General features: G+C 40.2%; 1 protein-coding gene across 1 annotated transcript; it reads right to left on the bottom strand.

Annotated features, from left to right (window-relative positions):
* Positions 1-987: 987 nt before the first annotated feature.
* On the bottom strand, positions 988-18,282 carry KLF5 (KLF transcription factor 5). Its single transcript, XM_014860001.3, has 4 exons — positions 17,672-18,282; positions 14,477-15,350; positions 13,377-13,436; positions 988-2,725 (listed from the first exon to the last, which is right to left on the bottom strand). Exons 1-4 carry the CDS (start codon positions 17,930-17,932, stop codon positions 2,547-2,549), a joined length of 1,374 nt encoding a protein of 457 aa, XP_014715487.2. The 5' UTR covers positions 17,933-18,282; the 3' UTR covers positions 988-2,546.
* Between the last annotated feature and the right edge of the window lie 327 nt (positions 18,283-18,609).

The following is an 18,609-nucleotide window of genomic DNA, read 5'->3' as shown; positions in this document are numbered from 1 at the left end:
TGTCTTATAGAGTGTCCCTCAATTAGGATTTGTCTGATGTGCTTCTTATGATTAGACTGGAGTTGCCTGTTTTCAGAAGGGAGACCACAGAGGCAAACTCCATTTCATCACATCAGATCAAGGGTACACACTATCAACAAGATTTACCACTGTTGACATGGACCACCATCACCTCGCTGAGGGTGTCTAGCAGGTTTCCGCACTGTGAAGTTACTCTCCCTCCCCTCCTGGCCACATCGTACTCTTTAGAATAAAGTCACTATGTGCAGCCCACACTTGCGTGGGGAGTTATGTTCTACCTCCAAAAGTGGAGTAAAAATTGGACTTCATCTGCAGATATCTCTTTTCTCTTATTCATTCATTTACGTCATTATGGACTTGTGAATATTTTATACTTTGGGTTATAATCCAATCCTACTTTATGTGGATGCTCTGACATACCCCCGTCATTGTGGGATTTTTTTAAATCACTTCCTTGCTTTCTGACACTATAAGACAGCCTTATATTTTCTGCCCCAGTCCTAGAATCAGCCATTTCTCTAAGGAGCTCCAGTTCTTTTTATTGGGGAATAGTATTGGAAACCAAGATCAAGGAAATAGGTGTGCTTGTTGCTAGTGGATAAAGTCAACTTTGTTTTGTCTTTTAAAAGGGAAAAAAATGTTAAAAACCCAATTCTTGTTTTGTTTACTTCTGATAAAACTAGCATAGGCAAGTTACCCCTACAGTGTTTTCAAACAATGATCTTGAAAAGGTCAATGCAATAGGTCTTTGTAGTGACAAAAAAAAGGGCCTCCCTTTAGACTTCTAATCTTATTTTAAAACTAAATCCCTCTCTTTTGTCTTAAACAAAGGTAGGTATTGGTTCAATGTAGGAACTGGTTTTTTATTAATTGCACTGATGAAAAAGACCCTTTTCAATAGTTTTGGGAACAGAATTTGCTAATTGTTTTTGCTATTGTAGGTGAAGAAGGAAGGCACCACATGCATCTTTTAGGCACTTTTTATTTTCCAAAAAAAATTGTCGTTAATATATAAACATCTCATTCTCTCAAAAAATTCTACAACTATACAGCTGTTTGCTCCGTTATTTGCATAGGAAATGACCACAATACAAAAATAAGAGGGAGAAAGAAGCAAAACAGCAACCGATTTCTGCTCTTTTATGTAGGGATGTTTCCACGTACAAACGTTTTGAAGCCTCTTACAAAATATTTACACCGTTCGTCATCTATTTACATGTTTTAAGAGCAACTTTTCTAACAAACAAAACTATAATTTATCGTTATGAAAATTTTCTAAAAAAACTTACTATATTACCACAAAATAAATAAAGATAAACAATATTTTAAAAACAAAATTAAATTTTCATTTCAATTAAGACCCTTTTGGCATTTTGCTTAGTTTTTCTGCCCTTTGGTTAACAGCATCAGCATCACATTACTATTTTATATTGCATATATGTAGCGCTTGCTTCCTTATGTTTTCAACATGTCATTTATAATAAAAGCAGACATTGAGTCAGTATTAACAACAGATTAACTAAACTGCACCGTAATTTAGGTAAAATTACTGTGTCTCACTGTATATTACATGCAAAATCCACATAAATTGGCATTTAACCAACAGTCCTACACGAGCAAACATCTTGGTATATGAAAACTGCATCATAAGTTCAACATTGCCATGTGAAAACTACATAAGTCCTTCTTTTCAAAAATGATACTGTTTAGCTTATTGTAAGAGGTTTAACCTTTATATATTGTAAATATCTTTAAGCTCTTGACTTCACAATTCATATAAAATGTCTTCCATATTTAAAATAAACAATCCTATTTTAATCAGTGCATGAAATCTGCTTTTAACGTTCATTTTGAATGATTATTTCTTCTTCCCCCTAAAGAAATGAATTTGGTAAGGTTTTAAGAGGTATCTTACCACAAATTCTAACTGTAAATGTATTCATGGTTATTTTCAAAAGAATTATGATTTTTCCCTAAAAGAATCTTAGAAAACTTGTAATAAACCTATAAAGCTGATTTGCATATTTACAAAATTTTGAATAGCAAATATAGGCAACTCATATAAAAAAACAAAACAAAACACATTTGTTCAATGGCTATTTGTGAATTGCCAGATACACTGCGCACCTCTAAGGAATTATCTAATATTGAAAAAACAACTTAATGTCAAGTAAAATCTTGACATATAATCCAGTCTTCTTCCTGTGCCTGCCAACTGATTTGTTTACCAAACACTGTCACCTTAAATGACGGTGCTCAGGTAGAAACACTGCAAACGCACCCCGCACCCCACCCCAAGCACGCTGAGATGTGGCTGCCTGTCGTGAGATGAAATCTGCTTGAGTAAAGCCATACACGTGACAGCATCATTCCAGATTCTTAAAAGGACCAAACACTTGCGTATTAATACATGTATTCCCTGTTGTCAAATATACAAAATATACATTTCCAGTTTTTCGTTTTCTTTTTTTATGTAGAGTTAAGTTTGCAGGCGGCCCGCGGGCCGTCGTGCGCGCGGGCGGCGCTCAGTTCTGGTGCCTCTTCATGTGCAGCGCCAGGTGGTCGGAGCGCGAGAAGCTGCGGTTGCACACCCCGCACTGGAACGGCTTGGCGCCCGTGTGCTTCCGGTAGTGGCGCGTCAGCTCGTCGGAGCGCGCGAACCTCCAGTCGCAGCCTTCCCAGGTGCACTTGTACGGCTTCTCACCTGTGACAAGGAACCGAGAGTGGTGAGGCGGCCTGCTTGCAAGACACACATCACAGACACTGCCTAAGAATGCGTTTTTTTAAAAATCATGGTCCAGGAGAAGAAAAGTTCAGGGATTCCATTATGAACTAAATTCCCGCGAGGTAATCTAGTAAAGAGAGTCACTGTTTCATAGAAGAGCATTTAACCTAATGATGTAAAGAAAATAACTATTGTGTGTACCTTTCAAGAACAGGAAAATGGCAATTTTAAACATGCACGATGAATCAGTACTTATTTTTATGTGCTGCCCTTGCTCGTATAAATTCATGCAATGACTACATGAGCTTGGGTGGCTTTGTCATTACCGTGTAAATACAATCTCTACACCCACAAACCCAAATTAAATTAGTGTAGGACTAAGGGCTATAAGATGGGAGGAAAAAAACTGGGAGCTACTCAAATCACCAATACAAGGAATTTAATGTACCACAACTGCAATCTTTTTCTTCAAACTGGCCCTCAATGTCTCTAAATTAGCCAGACTGAAACTTCCAGCACATAAACCAGTTCACTTCCACACTCGGCCTGTAGAATGGACAATTAGGGCACTCTTTGAAAGTCACTCTAGCACACACACATTACTTTCATCAGGGTGTTAGTTAGCTCAGGGTGAATCTTCCCCTTCAAAAAAAAAAAGACTGTTGGCTTACAGCTGAGTTTTATATGGATACCTTTTAAAATTCTGAATAGTGAAACTCCAAAATTGCTTAAAAAATGTTCTCTTCTGAAAGGGAAGAGCCTCCGAGTTGCTTTGAACACTTGTTACTTCGTACCACAACACCACTCAACAGCCCTTCTGCCTGATTTAGCAGTATCACATTCAGGAAGTTGTAAGATTACTCAGCGGAGTCCAAATTTTAAAAGACTGTCCACATCAACTGAGATTTCTGTAGTTTGTGGTTAATATACTTTTTGCTGTCCTGATAACCAGTCTGACTCTTAAACAAAAACCCATAAGGATAAAGAAGAAAGGGCTAGAATAGCCCTTTGAAATTTGTACCAGTTACTTCCCATGAGATCTCTTTCAACTCCCTTGGTACACATCCCCAAACCACCTTCCTCTTTCCTCTCCTCTGGCTCTGAACCAAGACACAAACTTTTCTTTATTTCTTTAATTCTTTTTTTGGTTCCTATCACTCTATTTTAAAAATGCACATCTCAATTCCTGAAATGTTTTTTTTCTCACAGTAAATTCTAAGAATTTAAGCTAATATACCCAAAACTTTTAAGTAACACACTAAGCCACTTTTCACTTATGTTCACGTAGAATCTGCTTAATATGTAGAAATATTTTAATAGTAGTAGTAAACGTAGCCATCACTCTTGGAGATGTAAATCAGTCAGAAAAAAATAACTTTTTTGCACAGTGTTTGTTTTTGTTCCTTGTGAAAAATAAATCACCAAAACAAACATGTTGGTTAAATACTTTACTGTCATTTAATGGAAAGAGAAAGTTATTTCTGATGTCTGAAGCAAGGTAAAAAAATTCCTAAAGTGCCCCAATTTTAAAAGAAATCATTCTAGTCTTTTGAATTTAATAATTAAATAGCAAGAGAACTGAATTCTCAGAGTTTATTTAAGAAACAAGGGACACTAGACTCTTTTTGTTCACTATTTTTATTGGCTATGAAGCAATAAACTGCACCAATATTTTTTAAAGTTTACTTTACTGATTGGTTGAAAAACAGTAGCCATTAAAGTTCCTAAAACATTTGGGGTTTTGCTCTCAATTTATGCACATCTATAGATTACTCAGCCAAGAATACTAGCAGTGTCTGGGACGTTACTTACAGGGCCAAGTCTTTACTATAAAAGCAAGGACAGCTACTGCCCACTTGGGGCAGTTTCTATGGGATTTGTTCAAGTGTCAACACCGCTCAAGGCAAACACCATAGAGGAAGCTAGGACCCAATTTCTGGCCAAATAGCAGATTCGAGCCTTTCTTCCTCAGCCAGAAACACTATGCACAGTACTTCTGGGAAACCAAACTGACTTCCTTTAAGTTATTTCAACAGGATAGAGCTTTCAAAAATTTAATTGGATTTTTACAGAATCTCCTTCCAATACCACCAATTTAAAATATTTAGTTAAGCTCTTTCAACACCAACTGTATTTTTAAGTCCTCATGCTGTTAATGTGAAACTTTCCAAAGGCAGGAAGAAAAAAATGACAAGTTTGCACAGCATGGAAAACAAGCTTCAACTTTATCTCAAAGGATATATTTTCTCATTCTATTCTAAAATTACTAGGAATATTTTGCTAGGAATCTAACCTTTTTAAAAAATGTTAGAGTTTAACATACATACTATCCATCCTGAAGTCAATTAATATACTTTATAAAATGTTAAGCAAAAACATTACCATTAAAAGAGAGTAGGCAAAAACATCGGTTGAGCACATATTCCAGAGTCAGGTACTTCTCATTATTTCCCTTAATCCTCACAACCACCCCACGAGCTGGAAGCAAACCATGAGCTCCACATTAAGAATCCTGGCCTTCCACTTTCCCTTGATGTCCTGCTAACATCCTCCATTAGCAAACACTAATACACTCTATAGAAATGATTTAAGGAACACATAGATACAGTTCAAATTTATTTAAAGAGTCTAAAGCCACTTGTGAAGGTCAGTTAAGGAACAGCTTAACGGACTCAGAGCAGACCTTAAACCCCTGGCTGGGCCAATCCTCAGTGGAGCAGCACCTTTAGGACCTGTGGGGTCCCAAAAACTGTTCTGTGCTGGTATTGACAATCTCCAACTACCACCTAATGATGGTTCCCCTTTACCCCGCCTAGGCTAAGTGAATGTCAGTGGTTTAGCAGAACCACAGCAGAATGTTTGTCGAGTATCTGAAAAATCTTTCAGCGATGAACTAAAAAATTATCTTTTATCTATTTTTTCTCCTCTGATGAACAGATAAAAAAATGACTTTGAATCTACCATAATAGAATGGGAGGTTTCTCTGCTCTGCTGAACATACTCAATAGGGTCATACGAAGGCCTTTCCCTAGAACGTTCTACTTGAGTCTCCTAACAAAAGAAAAATGCCATCAATGAAAATATTTACCCTAGAATAGTTATTTTAGGTAACTTTTTAAAAGTTTCTTACAGCAAATTTGTACATCTGGCTGCCTTCTTGATGTCTAAAAGATAATCCAATCAATTATATCTGAAAGAGGCTGAAAACCATCAGAATCCAAGTCATGTTTAGTACACGAGAGGGTGACCTGCACTAAGTGACTTGCAAAACATGACAAATAAGACTTGGTTTCTGGCCTCAGAGAACTTAAAATCCACAGCCTATTCTGAGAACCAAAACAATGCAAAGTGTTCAAGTGGAATAAATTATTTCAATAGTTAGTACTTAATCTTAATTCTTAGAATTTAAGAGTCCTTGAAGCTCAAAATGAGCTCTTATTTCAGGAGGAAAATATTTTCATGCAATTCAATAATTATATTTCTTTCCATCATTAGAGACTTATTGGAACTTAGACTCTGAAACAGTCTATATATTCTAGTGAAGGTAAAAAATAGGACACATTAATCCCCAAGATTGAAGAAATTCATGGGGAAATACTTGATATCTAAAAAAAACCCAGATACAGTAGGATGATTTTGGCTCATTAATTCACATTTTTTATACATCTATGCCAGTAATTTTCCATTTAAAAAATCTTTTTATTAAAGCTCATTGTAGCATATCTCCTGCACTTGGAACCGAAGGGTAAACAGTTCATTTCAAAGATTAGTACTAGTAGTACTTGCAAAATGCATCTAATACTTAGTACATATAGAATCCTTATTAATAATGTGCCCACTTTAAGGAAACTAATTAAAAAGATACAGTAAGAAAGAAATTCCCTTCTTTCTACCTGCTGGGTGATTCGTGTGTTTGTCCCTTTCTCTAAAATCTGATTCACCTTACTCCTTCCAGAAAACCTCTCCACAGTCCAGATCATTCCACTTCACTGTATTCCCGTCATCACTTGAATTTACTCCCAGTGTTTGATTTGCACTTGCACATGCATTGCTGTATGAAGGCTTCAAAAAGCTGTATTTTGCCTCCTTAGCTAGCTCCAAAAGTTCCCCAAGGGCAGAGACTGTCTTCTATTCCAACTGCAATGCCACACTTCTCCTACTGCATCTTTGGAACAATCACCTGTTTGGTCCAGGTCTGAGCAACTCAGTTATTTTCACTAATGAAAAGGAGGGGAGGGGCCGGCCCCGTGGCCGAGTGGTTAAGTTCACGCTCCAGTTCAGTGGCCGGGGGTTTTTCCGGTTCGGATCCTGGGCGAGGACATGGCACTGATCGTCAGGCCATGCTGAGGCGGCGTCCCACATGCCCCAACTACAAGGACCCACAACTAAAATTTACAACTATGTACTAGGGGAATTTGGGGAGAAAAAGCAAAAAAAAAAAAAAGAAGAAGAAGAAAAGGAGGGGAGGTACAAGAGGCAGGAAGGCGTCCACTGTGAGTCTGTCAGACTGCCTCTCTCTCGGGCCCCTCCTGCAGCAGGGCCGCCTGGCTCTGCTCTGCCCCCACCACTGAAGACAGTCTGCCTAACCGTCCATACAGTAAGAACCATGCTTTTAGCCTCTTCAGGAGGACATGTTCAGAATCAGTTTATTACCCATCCTGAAGTTCTACAAGGACGAGTAAACTCTATGTAAACGCATTTTCTTTTACAGAATTGGACCGGATTTGACGAAAATCAAGGAGTTATTCTCCTACTGCTGGGCAAAGGCAGCGAGGGGACACTTCTGGGGCCAGAGAGCAGTGATCTGCCGAACGTAAAGGGCTCGGCTAGGTGGGGCCGTGCTGTCCAGGGCTACACTTGCCGTCTACATCCCAGCAGAGAATGAATCTCCAGGCTTCTAAGCTCCTGCTACTTCTCCTAAGAGTTCTCCATAAAAACAACGGAAAACACCCTCTATTAATAGTGTTAATGAAATATCAATCCTTCAGTCTCCTGACAACACTCAGATTCACTTTCTTATAATAGGAGTTCAAACTCAATTTTTTCTAAAAAGTAAAGTGTTGATGAAATATTTTACTTTTTCTTTTTTAACCAAAATAGAAAAACCCTGTATTTTCATTTTTCAGCAAGGAATGAGTGGTAGATAATCTTTCCTTTAATTTGTACTTAATGTGGACACCTTGACCAGGAGATTCCTCCCAACTCAAGGTTTGCATTTATAAAGTAATCACAAAGAAATTTATTCGTCAGCCTAGATGCTTTTAATGAAAGTCACCCACGGTACACTTCTAAAACAGTGTAAAAACTCACCCTTAATCAAGTTGTCAGAGCTCCTTGAAGATAAATAATACAGGCTGACAGAACAGAAATGCTGCTAGAGACACTTTTACTAAAGTAGGACATTACTGTTTCTAACCTTTCACCAGAAAAGATGTAGGCCATCGAGTAAACAGCCACTAAATTCTATAGAACTAAAAATATCTGCCAAAGAAAAATCTTGGGTGATTAAATTATTTTGTTTTGTTTTAAAAAACATTACAGTCTCTCTACCTTCACAGCTGATTGTTTCTATCACAACTACGGCAATTCTGTTTAATGCACTTATGAACTATTTTCTCCCACTGGTTTTGAAGAACAAAAAGGAAGAGGTTCTCTTTGGATTCTCCAGGAGATCAGTCAGAAATGTTTGCTTAATCAAATTATACTTAACTTTCGATAAGCTTTATCATCTCGAAACAATGTTTAATCAATTTCCTATGTAAATGTTTCTCAGATGAAAGAACAAGTCCTGGAAGCAAAGTTTAATCTTCCCAGTGAGTCATTAAAAAAAACTGTTTCTAAGCTTTCATGCTCATAAATACCTTTCCAGGGATCTGAACCAGCAAGTCTCTTAAGCCACGACTTTTTTTTACATAAGCTTGAAATTGTCAATATAGAAAATAAATTTCAAAGCTGCAAATGAAAATAATTTAAGAACGTTTAACTAGAAACATCTAATACTACAGGCTAAATGTGATACTTTTTCCTGCATAGTTTCCAAATATAGACTCAAAAAATCATTGGGTACTAAATAATTTTATCCTACAAAACTTCTTCACCTCTACCAAAAACACAGATTACACATTTAACCAATATTGATCTCTAGATCCAAACCATATGAGATATATATGCTGATTTTAGCTCTAAATAATTTTCTAAAGAAGTAAAATCCTTCCTATATATTTTTAAAGCCTTTTGCTCCTTTCCAGTTCCACAAAAAGGAGTAACTCATTTTCAGAACACTTTGAATGTTTCCTTTAATGCGGAAGTGCCATGATTGAAAATCTTTATTGTCAACATCGTCAATATTTTTAAATAAAAAACCATTATCAAATATATTCAATGGATAATAAGTGTAGAGCAAAGAACTAGACAGGAATTCATACCTAAGGATTTTTTAGTACCCAAACTGAAACCAGAATCAACACTTAGCAACAAATTTCTAGCAGAGGTTATGTATTCTAAAGCATACACCGTAACACCTTAATATAAATGTCATTAGGAAATAGTGTTCTGCATAAGCAAGTAAGGCAGAATTTGGGAACTTACCCCCTTTACAACTAGGCTTGGGCTAAAAATTTTTCCAAAACTTACTGTAGAATCCTTTCTTAAACAAGGAATTCCGAATCCCGAACAGCTCAGCGTAAAACACAGCACTAACAGCATAGTGCTTCACTCCAAGAGTCCATTTTGTGTTCCTATGCTATTAGTGGGTTCCCATTTTCTTTTGTGGGGGTGTTTCCAATTGTCTTTTTCTCGTCAACCCTTGGCAAGCTATCCTGGGATCACTTAGCACACACGTAACAGCCTGTGCATAGTCTGGGTCTAAGAGATACTTGAGCCAAGTGTGTGTGCTGCTCCAAGACTTTCTCTGCACAACTGCTCATTTTCTGCCCTGTTCCAGAAAGCCGAGACTGATAATGTTCCCATACCCTAATATCCCAACCACTTTAGCATATTCTCTGGGGTTAAGTGAATATCCATACATGTGACTAAAACCACTAAGATTTCAAACGTCAGTATCGGGTTCACTATTTACTTTTTCAGGACTTTTTCTTTGGAAAGTACATACTTTTTACTTAAGTGTAAACATGATTTTCAAAGAAATTTCCACACTCAATGCAAAAGCAATACTTCAACTTACGGTACTCTATAGACATACCAAGAAACTAGTACCGGTGATAAGAAAATTTTTCAATTTCTTGCACTTTTATCTTTGTATATAGTCTCAATATTTTTCCTATTGCATTTAATTTCTTTTGGCTCCAATCCTGCGCTTAGAAGTTATTTTAAATCTTCATTATGAAATTAAAGAAAGGATAGTAAGATGTATGAACACAAACAGCTATACCGCTAGTAGCAGTACATTTTTCTATTTGATTCATAAATCTGTTTACCAGTCATGTTGATCTATAAGGGCAAAATGGTATGTCAATCTTTTTTTTAACAGGTGCTTGGGAGCAACTTTTAAATGACCGCAGTGGGTATATCGCCTTGCATACATCATGAGGCATACACAAATTTCAGCAGAACGTTCACATTTAAATGCCGTCAAAAGTACAGATATTTTTATTTGGAAATATACCACTTCTTGACACTGTTGCCTAGAAGCAGCCATAATTACTTCTAATCAGAGGCATGACATGTATATACACACGTTACAAGTAACACACACAAACACCCATACACCCATAAGTAGTACCTCTATAGGCCTATAAGCATGCTATAATACATGTATAAAAACATGTTTCTAAAAAGTGAAATGTAATTATTTCCCAGAATAGAGGCAACATATGTTTCAGATATTGTGTCTAACCATAGAAAGAAAGAACTTCGTGTTATTTGTATATTCCTTCTGAACAAAGAAATCAAACTGTAGGAACTTACAAAAACTTGAACGCTATGAGACTTCTGGCTCAGGAAACTGGTATCTTCTACTCTTTCATACCAATTTATTTTTAAAAGGTCTTATCTTGGAAGACTATTTCCTTATGTTCAATTTGCAAGTCAAGTTAAGAAGCATTTACAAGCTAAAAATCCAGAATAAGCAATTAAATAGAACTCAGATGTAGGTTGTTTTAATTGCTTAAATCATTTTTTAAAACATAAGGTAACCTGACATTTTAAAGCAATTACAATTATATTCCAAAGGAACACTAGGGTGCTTCACATTATGATTTAAAAAAAGATCAAAATTCCCATACAGATTGTTTTTAAATTTTTTTAATAAATTGTCCAAGGTCAGATGGGTGGGGAGGGAAACAGAAAGAAAACGAAAAAAGGATTAAATGAGAGAAGTTATTTAGAAATACCTGGGCCTTAAAAGGAAGAAAAAAAAAGAAGGCTTTGCTGGCTTCAGATACATTCATTTAAAAACAACAGGCAGGGTGGGGAGGATGCCATGAGAGAGCAGAGGTAATTTTAAAAGGCATTGTCTAGAAACTAGAAATGAGGGAGAAAACAACCTCAATGCTCTATGATTACCCAAGAACGGGTTTAGCCAGATGAACAAGTCTGCTACAAACCCTCCCTAAGGCATTTGAAAGACTATCAAACAAAACTTCATTAAACTGGATTACATGGGCTCCCTCATTAGAAGTCGAAGGCCACACGTTTATGACCAGGTGAAAAAGTCCGACGCATGGGACCCAAACTAGGCCTAGGTCATCTTTTTAGTCTGTTTTTATTAGGACAAGCATTGGTAACACAACCCACTATTAAATTTCTTTGCCAGCAGGTCAAGTTCCAGAATCTCAGGTATAAGCATTCAGAGCACTAAACCCTGACAGGGTTGCGAGGCCATTTAGATATGCTCTGACTACATCCCGGCAATAAGCAGTCGATTACGTTGTTATATGCAACTGCACTCTCTTTTATGAGGAGACTTTAACCTCATGAAAACTGTGTTCCCTCCTTCCTATCTCCTGTTTCAAGGACTTTCAAAGAGGAAAAACTACTTCGATTATTTCAAAGTTATTTTCACTTCCCCTTAATCAAACTTCAGGTAAAAAATCCATTTTCAATTTTCCTTTCTTAATATAATGTGTTTTCTATAAGAAGATATTTTAGTATTTCTATATGGAATGTCTTCTTGGCCTTGTCATTTGTATTTTGAAAACTTTAGACTGAGCTTCTTATATGCGTAAGGGGTGTGTGTTTAACATAAACATAATTTCTACTTTGGGCAGCTTATGTAGAATCTTTCCTTTTATATAATCAATTTGTCTATATCTAAAAATTTCAGACCAAAACAACCTATTCATTTCATTGATGAGAACACGAGATGTCTTTTCTTTAAAAGTGATTTCTCAGAAAGCCCTGGAATCTACCCTATGGTCACAAACACTATTTAGATTTTAGTAAGCAGTGTTTATCATTGGGATATCAAGCAACAATACTTCCTAACACGCACACAAAATGTCCGCAGCCATCTTTCTCTTGTGTTCTATCTCAGCACTGACCTTTGTTCAAAGGCTTTTACTTTTTAATGCAGCAGTTAGAGATAACTACTTCATTTATCAAAACTCAATTTCCATAGTAACATCTAGCCTGGGGAGATTCAAGTCCTTACACTAATCCAACAATCCATTCAAAGGAACTGTTGAATACTTCGGTTTCCATAGCAATGATGGAATAAAACATTTTGCTCGGTCATTGCTTTTATTAGCTAACTTATTCTTTGAACTTTAGGTTAAGGCTGCATTTACTGAGAGAAAAAAAAAAACAATCACTTTGTATAAGTTCTCTCCTTTTAGGGCTGTCCTTTTAAGAAAATCACGAATAGTGACAATCGATAGATCTGAAAATATTGGGGGTATCTGGAGGCTTTTAAAGCATGCGACCCAGTTTCACCCTAAAATGGGTTCTGATACAGTTTTAAAATTGAAAAGCACTGAAAACTGATTGTTTGATTTGACAAAACAAATATTTATAAAATTAAAAGGGCTAAACTTAAAAAAGCACATTTTAAACAAGGATGAAATACAAGCTAGAATAAAGACAGTCTCTCAGTCGCACCAAATATAGGCTGGGGTGGGTGCAGAAAAACCTTTAAACCACGACCTCATCTCTGCCTGATTTTAATACTCTACAATTTCAGCCTTACCTTTCATCAAGCATAGAAAACATGCTAAACACAGATACTTTAGGCTTAAGATGAAACTAAAGATAATGTATTAAGCAGTTACGACTTACGTACTAAATGGAAGGGTTTTTAGTGTTTAATATAGCTTTATAGAAGCCAACTGATTTGTTATGGAGGAGAAAATGAGCTACATTATTTTCCTTCAAGATAGGAATAGCAGTGCCATTAAAGTTTTAAAATCCGTTAGTAAACACTGTTGTTTACATTTTTGGGTAATTAATTCTATGTGGGGTGACAGGGCAAGGCCTTAGTGAGGGGACATCAGCCTTTCTGGAACCAGACTTTCAGTGAACTGAATTCTGAGCCAAACCAGTGCTGAAAAGGTAGGCCATTAAAAATAAAACCTGACAGAAGAAAGAAGAGATCAAACACGTGTTGGCTTTTAAAAGGATGAATACCACTTACACTATTTACACAACTCACAGAATTAACAAGAAAATTACATACCAGTATGAGTCCTCAGGTGAGCTTTTAAATGAGAAGACTTTGTATAAACTTTTGTGCAGCCTAAAATAAAGGAGAGGAAGAACAGCTTGTCATTTGGGAGATCCTTTTGAAATCTTTACATTTGATGATTTGGTGTTTAAAATCTGGCTTTAAAGAAATCTTTCATGCTAGATGAGGTATTTGAAGCTTCGGTTTTAAAAGAAGTTTTAAAGGGCGCTCCTCTATTGCCTTATTAATGGTATAAAGTGATCTGCTTTATGTATCACTTCAGCAGAAAGAGCGCAGACAATCAAGCCTAGTTACAAATGGGAAATTTGTGTTTATATTCCACTAGGTGCCTTATACTAGCAACACATACTTCCGTGATTTAAACGTTTTTAATGGCTCGAGAGCTGACAAGGTTAAACCATTATCCAGGATGACTGCAATTTTCTGTGCTCCTACATTTCTCGTTTTTTCATTCAGTATGTCATGCCATATCATGTACTACAGTCAATAAATCATACCCTGTATTAATCATAAACTAGCTGATGCCAGCAACTTGTAGATAGATTCATCACTGTCATCAATTTATATTTTGTGCCATGTCCCTCATTCAAGAACGAACATATGTTCATATGCTATCAGAACTACCCTTAAATCTGTTCTGTCCCGACAGTCCTGTACCTACCATCAGGATAGCAGCCTTCTCCATCCCCACTGCATTACCACACCTTATTTTCCCCTACCTTACTTAAGTAATCTCTTTTTAGGGTACTTAATCCAGAATTTAAAACTCCAATTTAGATTATTATGTTAAACAACGTAACTCTGGCATTAAACTCCAACTTCAAATTTTATTTAATACTATAGAGTCCAGAGTAACTTTTTTCCAGAATATTCTGGCCATTTTTTAATACACCAACTACGCAAGAGACAACTAAAGTTACATACCAGGGTAAGGCACAGAGACTGAGCTATGAAAAGAACAAAGTAGATGATTTTTTTTCATTATCAAGCCCTACTTTCCTGCGTAAATTTAAAACCTGAGGCTGAAGAAGGCACACTCACACCAACACTAACCACAAGTACTCATGCTTCAACCAGGCGAGATCACCTACCAGGGTAATCGCAGTAGTGGATGCGCCGTTTCTCCAAATCGGGGTTACTCCTTCTATTGTATCTGACAGGTTGGATGTTTTGCGAATTAACTGGCAGGGTGGCAGGTAAATTTGGATTGTGAATTGCCAGTTTAGAAGCAATTGTAGCAGCATAGGATGGAGGTGGGGTTAAATTCTGGAGCATCTCTGCTTGTCTATCTGGACTTCCAGGCTCTGAGCTTGGTGGTGACGGGGGAAAGTAAGTGGCCTGTTGTGGAAGAAACTGACTTGGCATTGTGTATGTGCAAGGGGGCATGCCCTGGAACTGTTTCATCGCAGTCTGCGGAACAGCAGAGGTGTGTGTGTTAAGGCCTGCCATGGCGGCTGACATAGAAACATTAAGAGTGTCCATTACTGCTGTCTGGTTTGTAGAACTGGGCATATCTAGATCCGGTGTATTCAGCAGCTGGTACAGGTGGCCCTGCTGGGGAGGGACAGAGAGATGAAGATCTGGTGTAGGAAGTTCTTGTTTGATGAAAATATTGTTCACCTCTGGAGCTGCGGTCTGGTGTGAGCTGAATATACTGGTGAACTCGGGGAGGGCCTGGGTCGGGGCCGGAGGAGGGGCAGTCGTTTCACTCTGGTGGCTGAAAATGGTAACAGGTTCTGTCTTGATTTGGGTTACGCACGGTCTCTGGGATTTGTAGAGGCCAGTTCTCAGGTGAGTGATGTCAGGGAGGAAGACGTTCATGTTGATACTGTAAGGTAACCCTTCACTGTCAGTGAAGAACTGGTCTACGACTGAGGCACTGTCTCGTCTATACTTTTTATGCTCTGGAATTATAGAAACTGGAGGAAGCTGAGGTGTCAGATACTTCTCCATTTCACATCTTGTCTAAAAAAGAAGAGATATGAACATGCATAATCCATCCGATTCATCACCTCAGGAAGGACAAACAAACGGTGCTTACTAAAAATTCCCCAACAATCCCTGTGACAAGTACTAGGGCCAGCTCCTTCTAAGCGTTGCTTATAAGCATATCAGGTTTATTTGCCAATTGTGTAACAATTGGTTCACCAAAACCTTACGAAACTCTGTACAACCTGTACTTGGTAAAACTGCTCCCACAATGAACCCCAGACAAAAAGTGAAAGAGGCAAATCAAGAGAAAAAAGAAGCAAACAGAAACCATATTCTTTTCTGATGCAATAATAAAGTATATTTTATTATTACTCACGTGCAAGCAAGATTCCCTGTCCCATTACGCAGTTAAGTTTGGAACTAAAGTACAGTTTTGTAATATTGCCAAATTACCTCATTTCTATTCATTCCATATAGATAAATTTAACATGTTTTTTTAAAAACTATGCAAATCTTAATAATATTGCAAAGTCTTTTGGTTTTTGGGTTTTTTTTTTGCTTGGATAGATATTGCTGAAATATCTAATATAAGACACATCCCTTGGCTATTTTCGTGTCTTTTCTCGTTTATAGTTCAACTGAAACTTAAATACAATGTTTTGAGCAAAATATAGCATCCACTGAAAGAACACAACTTCACATTCAACATTTGATCTAAATGTTGATTTTAATCAGCAGATTCTGTAATTGGTTAATATGATAATGAAATGTTCCTATTCATATCCCTATCTAAAACAGATCTTTAATTACCTAGGGGAAAATCACTCCCTTGGTAGAGTGGTGCTAAGGGGCTGTGGGTGGGGAGGCTGCTGAATCGCCAGCACAGTCATCAGCAAAACATTTATCATGTCGTCTTCAGGGGCCAGTGCTACATTCCCCCCCTACTCTGTAAAAAGCTCAGTCACCCCCCTTACCCTCTTGGTATCTCCTAAGCAGAAAATTGACAAACTGAAATAACCAAACTGTTTTCAAATGGTTACAACCTGGATTATCCTACTTTCTGGAAAAAAAAAAAAATCACCATTTACAGCCATCCTCTCTCCTGTTATAGTTTTTCCTTTGATTTGTCACACTGAATAAGAAATTTCAAAAGAGAAGAGAAACACCAACTAGATGGCTCAGAGAACTATTAACCGCAGCATCTCAATCGGTAAATAACGCAGTCATTTCTTTGCTGCTACTTAATTTCAAAAGTGTTTCATATCGGACCTCGTCTCATTCGGTGTGGCTGCAGACGGGGTTTCTCAGATAGACATGATTTAAAAATAAAAATTATCGCTCTAGTCCTGTGAGTCACATCTCTGACAAATGCCACTGCCCTTTCATAGCACCGCGACACTCGCAGACCCCCGGAGTAGGAGCTGGGTAGCAAACACACAATATACCAAGGGGTATTAAATGAAGCGTCTTGAAATAAACCGAACTAAACCCTTTCATGCAGTTCGCTCCCGTGGTGGTTAGTGGTTTCTGATTTTAGCTCTTCCAGCTGTTTGCATGTGGGTATGTTTCCAATTTTTTTTTTTCCTTGGGACAGGCTAAAAGTCCCGGGAAGTTTTTTCTGGGCTATATGACTCCCTGCGTGGGCGAAAGAAACAGGCGGTTGCTCTAATTCGGCTGCCGGGCAAGTGTAAGAGCCAACTGCCAGCTTTCAACGCGGCTCGGGAGGAAATTTACGCGCACGAGGAAAACAACACCCTGGTCTTCCCCCCCTCCCTTTCCTTCTTTTACAGGAAAAATAAGCCCTCCAGTACAACCTCACCTTTTCTAACTCTCGTTTCCTAAAGGCAGCCCCTGATCGCGTCTAAAACAGGGTGAACCATGGGGTACGAAACTAGCGCCGCGAGGGGCCTCCCGCCAGCACCCTGATTTGCGTTTCCACTTAACCGGAGACGACGCGGGACGGGGGGGGACCTCCAAGGCCACGGCACTGGGAGGAGGGGGGATTTCGGCGAAAGGCGGCATCGAAGTTAAGTTGGGCGTGAGGGACGAGGTTTCATCCTCCAAATATAAGAAAAACAACGAAGGTGCGCGTGAGCACCTACTTCCCTCTTGTAACCGCTCCCGGACGGACCCGCCAGGGCAGATTCATCCTGGACACCCTCCCTCGGGTCCCCCCACTTTCTCCCTGCGGAACTCGGGTGCCCAGGCGAGGCGGGCAGGGCGGGGCTGCCCCCGCACTCCGGCTCCCGGTGCGCCCCGACGCACGCCCCAGCCTGGAGCGGCCCCTGTCGCCCGCGCGTCGCAGCGACGGGACACGCCCGAGCCCCGGGAGGGAGGCGGGCGGCTCTTCCTACCTGGACCAGCTCCTCGGCGGGCAGCCGCGGGCCCGCGGCGGGCGGTGGCGCCGTCTGCGGCGGCTGCGGGGGCGCGGGCTGCGCCTGCGGGTGGTGGTGCGGGTGCTTCAGCTCGTCGCCGGGGAAGAGCGCCGCGTCGCGGGCCGGGTTCGCAGCGCCCAGCACGGGCTTGAGCTGCGCGAACACGGGCTCGTCCTGCGGGGCCGGCGGCTGGGGCACGGGTCCCAGGCGGGCGCTCATGGTCAGCACCCGCGTAGCCATGGGTACTCGGGGGCGACTCCGGGCGCGGGGCGCGGGTCGAGCGCGCTTCCCACCTCACCCACGCTGGCTCGGGCCGGCGAGCTCGGCGCGGGGCCGCGGCGGAGGGGGGAGGCTCGGGGCGGACCCCTCAGGCAACAGCAGGCGCGGGTTTCGAAGGCGCGCACGAAAAGCAAAACTCTTCCGCTCCGCCACGCGTAAACGCCAACGTCCTCCAGGCGGCCACTTTCTCCCGCCCCGCCCCGCCCCGCCGCGCTCTCTCACTCGCCGGAGCCCGCTCCCGCCAGCGCCGGTCTCCCCGAACGAGCTGCGAGCGCGCGTACCTGCCCCGCGACTACTGACACTTGACGCCCGCCTGTATTTTACCCAACTCCGGGTGGGCGGGGCCCGCCAGCCAGACTGGCAGCGCCGTGACCAATCGCGAGGCGCCAAGGCCGGCCGGGCCGGAGTGGCTAGCCTATGAGGAGGGAGAAGTTCGCCCAGGGCCCCGCCTCCGCCGGGCCGACCGCACCCCTCTTGGGGCGCGAGCTTCGCGCTCAGGGCGGCCGCGCAGTTTGTACACAACTTCTCTGACAGATTGGGCTGGCGGAGCCGGGGGCGGAGGGAGGGATAGAAGCGGGTGGAATCTAGGAAGAGAGAATTAGGGTGGAGACGTGGAGGGAGATCTCTTCGGACTGTTC

Source organism: Equus asinus, chromosome 11 (genome assembly GCF_041296235.1).
Source record: "Equus asinus isolate D_3611 breed Donkey chromosome 11, EquAss-T2T_v2, whole genome shotgun sequence".
In the NCBI taxonomy this organism is placed as follows: Eukaryota; Metazoa; Chordata; class Mammalia; order Perissodactyla; family Equidae; genus Equus; species Equus asinus.
Note: the sequence above shows the minus strand (reverse complement) of the source record. Positions and strands in the feature narration are given on the sequence as shown.

What these genes read in the sequence shown, in the direction of transcription:
- KLF5 (XM_014860001.3), bottom strand. Translation starts at nt 17,932, where the DNA reads ATGGCTACGCGGGTGCTGACCATGAGCGCCCGCCTGGGACCCGTGCCC. An exon ending in CCGCCGAGGAGCTGGTCCAG is followed by an intron (nt 15,351 to 17,671) that starts GTAGGAAGAGCC and finishes CTTCTTTTTTAG; the next exon opens with ACAAGATGTGAAATGGAGAA. An exon ending in CCACTACTGCGATTACCCTG is followed by an intron (nt 13,437 to 14,476) that starts GTAGGTGATCTC and finishes CCTTTATTTTAG; the next exon opens with GCTGCACAAAAGTTTATACA.